At 38.4% G+C, this 10,483-nt stretch overlaps 1 protein-coding gene across 2 annotated transcripts; it reads right to left on the reverse strand.

Moving 5' to 3' along the window:
* Positions 1 to 5,120: 5,120 nt before the first annotated feature.
* On the reverse strand, positions 5,121 to 7,851 carry LOC130731960 (membrane-anchored ubiquitin-fold protein 2-like). Of its 2 annotated transcripts, XM_057584113.1 has the most exons (4): positions 7,708 to 7,851; positions 7,416 to 7,636; positions 6,554 to 6,830; positions 5,121 to 5,289 (listed from the first exon to the last, which is right to left on the reverse strand). In XM_057584113.1, the coding sequence occupies exons 3-4, from the start codon at positions 6,684 to 6,686 to the stop codon at positions 5,135 to 5,137; spliced, it is 288 nt and encodes a 95-aa protein (XP_057440096.1). In that variant the 5' UTR covers positions 6,687 to 6,830; positions 7,416 to 7,636; positions 7,708 to 7,851; the 3' UTR covers positions 5,121 to 5,134. The 2 variants fall into 2 exon arrangements, with proteins under 2 accessions (XP_057440096.1, XP_057440095.1); XM_057584112.1 differs by lacking the exon at positions 7,416 to 7,636.
* Between the last annotated feature and the right edge of the window lie 2,632 nt (positions 7,852 to 10,483).

Genomic DNA, 10,483 nt, shown 5'->3' on the forward strand with positions numbered 1-10,483 from the left:
ACTAGAGTACTCGGTGACTTTCAATCATCACCATAGCTCACCTTAGTGGCTTTCCCAATTCCAAAACTCACAACAAAGGTCGACTTTTCCCCGTCTTTCGTAAATATTTACCCCTTTAGTTTTCCTATACTTAAACGTTAATAACAAATGATTTCAATTCAGATTAGTCAGGTTATGAGTTTATTTCTCAAAGTCTAAGTTTCCAAAGTCTTTGGTTTTCAAAGCTCTATCATTCTAAGTTTTCAAAGATCAACCACCCAAAATACATTTCCCGGGGAAAGTCTAAGTAAACCAACGAATACCAACAAAGGGCTAAGTCTCAAACCCCACATTTGGACTTGCCTAGGGTTGTTTATCCAACCCGAAATATCAAAGATCACCAGATCAATGAATCTCCACTCCGAAGTTGCGTCAAAACGCTAATCCAACAAAAGCACAACATCACAAGTTATGGAAAACATCATAACAACAACTCATCATCATAAACAACATCAGATAAAGCATAAGTCGAATTTATCGACGCCTATCATGCAATCATAGCTAAATATAGTAAGTTTCCCTAACCTCGAGCTAATCCAGCTTCGAAATCACAAGCTCCTTCACTCAAGTGCTCTGAACCTTCCAAAGTTCCTTCAACTGAACCTCGGAGAAAACAAAGCAGAATCCAAACAATATCGATTAGTTCGATCACAAAACAACACATAAACGATAGACAAAGCATTAAAGCTTCAGAATACGACAATCGGGTACGAAAAGACAAGTTTTCGAAAACGAAAACTCCCTCCCCAACACTACAAGGTCACGGCCACAAAGGAAAAAGGGCTTCGGCTCTTTTTCTTCGACCAAATCAATTCACAAGGTAGTATTAGGGTAAAACTAAGGCAAAGAAACTGTCGGAACAATTTTCGGACAATCGGGTCGAAATACGACTATCCAGGGGCATTTTGGTCCAAAATAAAGGCTCAAAACTTCAAAGTTATCAGTTCTGAAAACAAATTTGACAGCAATGATCCTAACGACATCCGTGACAACAAATACTAAAGGCACGAAGTCAGATTATGACTTTTCGACAATAAAGTTTCGAAATGTGGGACAAAAAGGTTTTGAAACAGTTTTTCAGATCCTGGACAACTGAATCGCAATCGGCGATTACGGACAGAGGTTTTAGACTCTTGGGAACGTAAGGAACATAACTCAACCAAGAAATCAGAGAAATCAGATAGTTTTACAAAAAGCTCAAAACTGTGAGCACAGAAACGACTTTAGAACCGCAACAGAAACAATAACCAGAGGTAGGAATCATGCTAGTTACCTCAATACCTAGAAGTAGGGACGAACTGCGCGAAGATTGGTCGAGTTTTCGCGAAAATCTCTCCTCCCTTGCTCTCCTTCAAACCCGCGGCCTCCTTGGTGCAAATGGGGGATATTTTTGAACTTTTGAGCTATTTATAGGCAGGCGAAATCGCGGGAAAATGAAAATTTCGCGATTCCGATTTTTGCAGCACGTTCACCGAGGAATTCTAAGAGAGATTCTGGCGTCAGATTTCCAGAACTCAAAACAAATCTCTAACTTTTGGGAAAAACGATATCTAAAATCCCAAAACCGGTGTAAGTTAATCTGTCCCGAAAAACTACTTTTTGCTGTGATGCTCAAACGACAAAACTTCCTACTGAAGAAAGATTGGAAATGTCGAAACAAATCTAGCAAAGCGGACGGAAACTTCGTTAGAAGTCCCGAATAGAAAAAAGTCTTCATCCATCGCTCGAGACTAAGGTTTTGAAGCAAAGAAATTAGCGTCGTCGGACTTCCGAAAAGTGAATACTATCGTGCGTACAATCCAGAGTTCCGAAATGAAACGCTGGTCGAAGGAAAAATAAAGAGAATCTTTAAATTTTCCAAGGATTCGAAATCTCACTTAAAACGTCGCTCTAAAGCGAAATTAGCCTATTCTGGACACGCTCGCCATAAAGCAGGTGTGCAGACAACTCGCACTAATTCCTACAGCGACTACGCAACATTCCTCAAGCAATACCTGAACTTTCTTCTTCATTGATCTTTCTGAAATATCAAACTCCTGTCACGCTTACACTGATTCTACGCGTGAGTCGGAAATTAACTTGTTCTGAAAATCCAGGTCTTACACTCTCCACTTCGTCTTCTACCGTCATCGTTCTCTCCGCTTCTTCAGCACCTTCATCCTTCTCATCATCCATTCAGACTGCGTTTTCTCCCACTACAGTTGAAACGACGGTCTCATGGCTCCGCCTACTCAGATCAACCATCTCCTAACCGAGTCACAGATCAATGGCATCCAAGCCATATTGTTTCTCATCTTTTTTTCCTTCAAACTCTCCTCTCCTCAATCCTCATCTTTTTGAGGGAAAAGCTATAGGGATTGGAGACAGAGCCTGAATCGGAGAGATTGGGGGTTTCTTCAAACACTGGAAGTGTCTTAATTTAGTGTTTGTCTTAGTTGATTATTCAATTGTTTCTTTGTTATACTATTTTGTTATGTTATTTACTGGTGATATTGAAATGTTTGGTTTTTCTTACCATGAAGTATTTTATCTTTGAACATGTTGTAGAAAGTGAGGACGAAGACAATAAGTGGTTCTCCCTCTGGATGTCTCTCAGTGGCGTTTGTTCCCTAATTTTCATCTTCACAAGCGGCTAGGTCTTCCATATCTTCACTCTGGCTGACGTTATGCCCTCATTGCCATCTCAGGTATCTTCAAGCTATATTTAGTTTTTTAGTTTTTTCATTTTTCAATTTTTTTAGGTGATTGATTAGTTAGCTGATAAGCTGTTGAGTTGATTATTTGATTAGTTGTCACATTAGTTGTTGAAAAATTTCATCCTTTCAAACCGTGAAATTATTCACCTTTAGTTTCTTCCTTTTAAGGCTTCGTTTGGATTGGCCGAAGGGGATGGAGTGAGATGGAATGGAGGGGATGGAGGAAGAGGTCCCTTGTTTGGATTATTTAAAAATTGATGGAATGAGATGGAACCCAATGGCACACATTCCATCATATACCACCCAATTCCATCATTTTTGTTCCCCCCAAATTTCGGAGGAATGGGATGGAGCAAGAAACCACAGACTTGATAAAATTATAAAAAGACCAAATTAGCCTTACCCATTCCCAGGTTCGGTTTGAGGAAAAGCCCAGTATCTGTGTTGTAAGATCAAGATTTGATCATGTAGTACAACTCTATGTTTTGATGATTACATGTTAACTATTGTGTATGAACAATTATGGTACTCTAACGTTGTTTTCTGAGTGTTTATGTGACAGGCTCTGACTCTGGTCAATTCTCACACTAATCAGAAGCACTATGCCCAAACAGTAAACTATGCAACGCTTTCGCACTCACTATGTTCTTTTGAACAGTAGTATATTGCTTCAGAAGTTCTGAAGTCTACAAGCTCTGACATGGATTCAAATCACTTGAAGTTCTGAAGACCAGAAGTTCTGAAGGTCCAGAAGCTCTGAAGATCCAGAGCTCTGAAGGATCAGACGTTCTGAAGGTCTAGAAGCTGAGAAGTGAAGACTCTGAAGTCCAAGAGTAAGATGGCTCTGACGACCAAGTACTTTCTACTCTGAGGTCCAGAAGCATAAGTTACGAAGGTCAGAGGATCCAAGCTTCCCTCTGACTCTGATCACCAAGCTTCACAAGTTCCAACATGAAGCGTCGCTCTGATCAGAAGTCAACTAGGATAAAGTTCATGTCACTATCCAAAGTACAAAAGCAATTGTACTATCCTGACGACCTTACCTAAGACGTTCAGCCATAGCAGAATCTGGAAGATTACAGATTTGCCCTCCAATGGTAGCAATCCATGCAACAGATACAACCCTAATCTTTGGAGTATATAAAGAGGCTGAAGATTGAAAGATGCCGCCTAAGAAACCTTGTTAAAGCTCAAGCAATATTTTCATATTCTCTTAGCAATCTTTCTTCAAACCGATCTTATTGTGTTTACCTTAGCTTTCTGAGAAGCATTTGATTGTAAACCTAAACGTTCAAACAGTTAGTTTGTTTTTCCTTAAGTGACCAAGCTTGGTCAGTATCCTTGAGAAGACTAAGAGAGTGAATCTTAGTGTTTACTAGTTCATTGTATTGTTAGTCACTGAGCAGGTTGCTAGTGCAGTTCACTACTAGAAAAACTAGTTTTCACATCGGATATTTTTGAGTTTTAACATCGGTTTTTATCCGAAGTAAACAATGTTGATGTGGTATCTCCTAACCTTTTCACATCGGGTTTATAACCGATGTGAAAGGTATACCTTTCACATCGGTTAAGTCAACCAACTGATGTGAAATGTACACTTTTCACATCGGTTCAGTCAGCCAACCGATGTGAAAAGTGTACATTTCACATCGGTTCAGCCAGCCAACCGATGTGAAAAGTAAACATTTCACATCGGTTGAGTAAGCCAACCGATGTGAAAATTGTACATTTCACATCGGTTCAGTCAGCCAACCGATGTGAAAGGTACACTTTTCACATCGGTTAGACAAAAAACCGATGTGAAAAGTCGGTTAGACTAAAAACGGATGTAAATGCTCAACCATTTTTTTTTTTTTACACAAATTTGACCTGAATATACATATTTTTTTAATGAAAATTTATTAAAATAAAAAGAGATCTTGAGAACACACTCTCTCAAGTGAGTTAAACATCCAAGGTCCCAGCAAATAAAAAAACCATAATAGCCTAAAAAGAACTAGAACAATTCAGCAATTCTAGTTCTTTAAATGTAGTTAAACAGCAACAACTCATGAAATTAGGAAAAAATAGTTAAACAACAACACAGCAACAATTCGGCAAAACAACAACAGTTCAGCAAATTAATGCCCCAAGCAGGAAAGCCACCAGCACCATAAGCATAAATTAGGCTGCAACCTTGCCTACAAATGAATAGATTTTTATACACTGAATATATATCAAAACAGTACATATTACAGCCAGTGTTAAGTATTATAAACAGCAACATCAAGACGCAACCATAATTTACACTACACTTACTTTGGGATGAAGCCATTGAGTCTTTTTTTTATTACCCTCAGCCAATTGATAAACCGCCATAGCTCTATATAAAAAACAATCATCGAAGTAAGTTATACATTTTAGTGTAAAAGGACATAATAATATAGCGCCATAGCTCCACCAGGGGGATTACACAATGGACTCTGGCATTCCCCCACTGTTCTGTTGTTCTCCAATATTTTTCCGGCATTAATTAACTTCACATCTTTTACAGTTTTTGGGCCATACTCCTTGTCTTCAAAACAGAAACACAATCTTACATCTCATATATTGCTAAAATGTATGGCAAAATGTTTAGAGTGAGACCTCATAATATATTGAACCAAATTACACAAACATTTAAATGCATGGCTGTAAATATACTAGTATGTGAACACATATGATAAGGTCCATGAAAGGCATATGACATGGACACTTAGCTGCAAATAATACTCTAGAGAAACTAATAAGGAATAAAAACCGGTAAACTACCTTAATTTTTCAAAATTCATTTATGGATTTGAGAAAGTAATGTCATGTGGTAAGTGCACCAACACTTAGAAGGCATCAATCTTGAACCTCTCAAGGAGGAACAGGCAGACAACATGGTATAAAAGAGAAGAAATATAAGTTTAGCTAACTACTTTTTAAGAGAGATATCTGATCTAACACATGTATTCTCCACAGGAGTCAATTCTGCTCGAGCCATGAACATCTACATCCTTGTGAGGCTCTCTAAGCAGAGTTTTTTTCATACATAAGACTTGAACCCGACACCTTGCTCAAGGGGAATCAAGCATGTACCACTTGAACCAACAACTACCATTGGTTCAAAATATGACCTAATCAATTCAATTGGATCCTATAATATTAACACAAACACATCTTCTCTACTTTGCTTCACTTGCTACATTTCAGATCTTGTCAGCTTAGACTTTTTATACAATTTGTGAATCCCTAAAGAGTGCCTTTTTATGATGAAAATGTCTTTCTATTAATGCAAAGCCTACTCAATTTCTCTATGAAAGAAGGGAGCTAACTAAACTATGGTACAACACAAAGACATGCTCAAGTCTCAACACTTATGCACAAGAATCTGCAGGACATTATATCTCTGACACACTTAAAAGTCACAAGATTACATTAAATGAAAATTCTGTCTGTCTTTGATATAGCCAGCATACTGTTCATTCATTGCTCTCAATTCTGATCACAAGAATGAACTACATCCCTAGTGCATTATCACAAGCATGATCTGCAACCATATACTCAAATCAAGTCAATCATGACTTCTTCTATCTCAATATATCCCTTCTATATGTCAATACATCCACATAATGGTCCTTTACCTCCATGTGATTCACTCCACCCAACCACCAATCTTTCATAATTTGCAGCACAACGTTCACGAGTCATGATAAACGGGAAAACATAACACTTCCTCACATTGAGATATCTTAGTATTCATAGGAAGAGCAAAAAGATATGCAAAAAATTAAAGAAAGACAGCAAAAGCTAACCTTTCGGCCATTGAGCAAGAATACTTTCTTTCAGTGCTGCAATTCTAGTAGCAGCAGCAAAACTTTTGGGGCCAATATCCGACCCGTCACTCAATCGAAACTTGATCTCTAGTTGATCTTGGCTCTCCGCCATACTCAGCCGAATAAAGGAACCCGTTAAGTTTAGATATTGGTCGGCTTCAGTTAAACCTCAGAGCTCAAACTAAGAGTGGATCACTTCAGTTGAGTTTCAATCATGAATAGAAGGAATCAAATCAATGCATAACGCTCGAGTATTCTGCAAAATTTGATGCAAACAAAAAAGCTTGAGTCCTCCCAGTCACACTCTGTCCCTAAATAAAACAACATACAAAATCTGAAATAGTATAGTCCCAAACTAAGGAAACTACGAAAAGAGATGAAATGTTTTGATTAGAAAACCTGGCATAAGAAAATGAATGAGGATATTGAGAATTAAAAAGCTTGGTCTATCAGAATAAAATGATTGAAATCCAACAAGTAATTCACAAAAGGAAACACCATGATCCATGACAAATTCAACACACCAACAAAGGAATCTTACACAGCTACAACAAAAACCAATCCAATACTCAAATGGACATGCATTAAATCACAAGTTTATCTTGAATTCCCAACTGGGTCACCTTCAAAGCCAGTAAAAAAAGTTTATAAATTAGAAAAAATAACACGCCTTGACTGCTTCTTTGAGCTGGTTCAATCACTGATCTGGGTGCCAATTGTGTCAATCAGAAAATGAAGTGAGTGATGTATTCTTCTTTTTCCAATAATTGATATCTCATCAGAGTCAATGAAAGGGGTAGGAAGCACTTAGCAGAGTGTTTCAGAGTTTTCAAAGACTCACAAAATCTATGGTGAATGATTCCATGTTTTCCATGTAATGAAATAGAAGGGGAATAGAACATGTTCTTCTCATCTCATCACAGCCCAAAAGGGTCAACTTTTTGGTGTCAGCAAGTGCATGTCTATGTCACCCCCACCCACATTCTTAACATCTCCGACATTACCATCCTACATTCCTACCGTTTCATCTGTAACCAGGTCACCGTTCACCTCACATGAACACTGCAAACTTCAAAACCCATATCAAACAATATGCTCCAATCCATGAAACAAAGAACAAGAAAGCAACGCACCTTAACGCAAGGAATCAAAGTGGACCACAGAGCTGCACGAGCGACGACGAGCGACTGCGGAACAACGGCGAGACTGAGAGAGAATGAGAGTGAGGTGAACGGTGAGCTAGCGACGGCGAACAACGGCGAAACAGGACCTGCACAACGCACGAGCGACGGCAAGCGACGGCGAGCGACGGCGAGCAACAGCGAAAGAGGAGCAAGAGCGTAGGCGACTTAGGTTTTCAACGGTGAAAGAGGAAGAAAGCTTTGAACGAATACTAATCTTTGTATCCCGTGTAAAAATTAAAAAAAGAGTGATCTTTCACAACGGTTATAATAAAACCGATGTGAAAACTAAAAAACTGAGACTTTTCACATCGGTTATAATATAACCGATGTGAAAACTAAAGAAAAGATGGACTTTTTACATCGCTTATATTATAACCGATGTAAAAAGTACTTCATTAAAATTTCAAAAATGCCACCGCATTTAGCTTTCACATCGCTTATTCTAACAACCGTTGTAAAAAGTGTTTCCTAATTACTTTTCACATCAGACATATTTCCAACTGATGTGAAAACTATCATAAAAGTTCACTATAATTTCAATATTGCCACCGCGTTATCTTTTACATCAGGTAATTGATTAACCGATGTGAAAACCCTGATGTGAAAAGTCTTTTTTCTAGTAGTGGTTGTAACATACTCTGAATAGTGGATTGTCTTCATTCTAAGAAGGAAGAAATCACAACGGGTGGACTGGATTAGCTTGAGGGATTTATCAAGTGAACCAGGATAAAATCCTTGTGTGCTTTCCTCATCTCTTATCTTAGCACTTTGCATTCTTTGTTTGAAGAGATTTGTTAAAATCTCAAGTGGGAAAAGTTTTATATTGAAAACGCTATTCAAACCCCCCTTCTATCGTTTTTCATACCTTCAATTGGTATCAGAGCGCAAGTTCTGATTACCACACCTAACAGTGTTAAGTGATCCGGGCCGGTGTGAAAAACTAAGATGGCTACCACCAATGATGTGCAAAAGGATTTTTACAGTGCAAAGCCTCCTGTCTTTGATGGACAAAGATTTGAGTACTGGAAAGATAGAATCGAAAGCTTCTTCTCTGGGTTTCAATGCAGATCTTTGAGATATCATAGTGGATGGCTACACGCGTCCAGTTGATGATGATGGGAAGAAGATCTCCAGAGAAAACATGACATGTGAGTAGAAGAAGCTGTACTCGTTACATCACAAAGCAAGAACCCTTCTTCTCAACGCTATCTCTTATGAAGAATACCAGAAAATCACCGATCGTGAGTATGCTAAGTCTATCTTTGATTCCTTGAAGATGACACATGAAGGAAACAAAAGGGTGAAAGAGACGAAGGCATTGTCTCTAATTAGGAAATATGAATCCTTTCAAATGAAACCTGATGAATCCATTGAGGATATGTTTTCCAGATTCCTGTTGATTATTGCTGGAATAAGACCCCTCAACAAAAGCTACACCACAGCTAATCATGTTATGAGGATCCTTAGAGGTCTTCCAGCAAGCTGGGTGCCCTTGATAACTTCCTTGACGTTTTCAAGAGACATTGAACAGTTGGGTCTGGAAGAACTCATAAGCATGCTGAAGTGTCATGAGATAGATCGTGCTGAACATCAGAAGCACAAGAAGAAGTCCATAGCCTTGAAATCCAAATCTGAAAAGGCTAAAGCTCTTCAAGCTGCTGCAGAAGAGTCTGAATAAACCTCTGAAGACTCTGACGAAGATGAGCTAACCTTGATCTCTAGAAAGCTCAACCGCATCTGGAAGCACATGCAGGGCAAGTACAGAGGCTCAGCAAAGGCCAAAGGAAAGCATGAATCTTCATCTGGTCAGAAGAAGTCTTCATCAAGGGAAGTCACTTGCTACGAATGCAAAGAATCAGAACACTACAAAAGTGATTGTCCAAAGCTGAAAAAGGACAAGAAGCCAAAGAAGCATTTCAAAGCTAAGAAAGGTCTGATGGTGACTTTTGATGAATAAGAGTCAGACGAAGCTGATTCTGATGGAGAAGTTGTTGAAGGACTCATGGCTATTGTCAAGAACAAAGAAGCAGAGCCAGAAGATGCAACAAACTCTGAACCTGCATCAGAGGAAGATTTAAACTCTGATGATGAAAATGAGGTATTCGCTTCTTTCTCAACCTCTGAACTTAAAGATTCTTTGTATGATATTATGGATAAATATAACTCTCTTTTGACTAAGCATAAAAAGTTGAAAAAGGATTTCTATGCTGTCTAAAACATCTACTGAACATGAGAAAATTATTTCTGATTTGAAAGAAAGTAATCATGCTTTAGTAAACTCTAACTCTGTGCTCAAAAATCAGATTGTTAAGTTAGATAAAGTTGTTGCTTGTGATGCCTCTGATAGTAAGAATGAATCTCAATATGAAAAATCTTTTCAAAGATTCCTGGCTAAAAGCGTAGACAGAAGCTTAATGGCTTCAATGATCTATGGCATAAGCAGAAATGGAATGTATGACATTGGCTATTCTAGACCCAGTAGAAATGAGCCTCCTATGCCTAAGGCAAAATCTTTATATGAACATTTTGTACCCTCTGGTACTATATTGCCTGAACCATTACCTGTTAAAGTTGCTAAACCCCCTCTCAAAAAGGGAACCTTCACTATGACTAATTATCATGCTCAGATTCCTCTGAAATATCATGTTGAGATACCCAAGGTTGTCAGAACGTCTGAGGTAACTAACAAGAAAGGACCCAAAAAGTTGGTACCTAAGGATAAGAT

Source organism: Lotus japonicus, chromosome 1, assembly GCF_012489685.1.
Source record: "Lotus japonicus ecotype B-129 chromosome 1, LjGifu_v1.2".
Taxonomy (NCBI): domain Eukaryota; kingdom Viridiplantae; phylum Streptophyta; class Magnoliopsida; order Fabales; family Fabaceae; genus Lotus; species Lotus japonicus.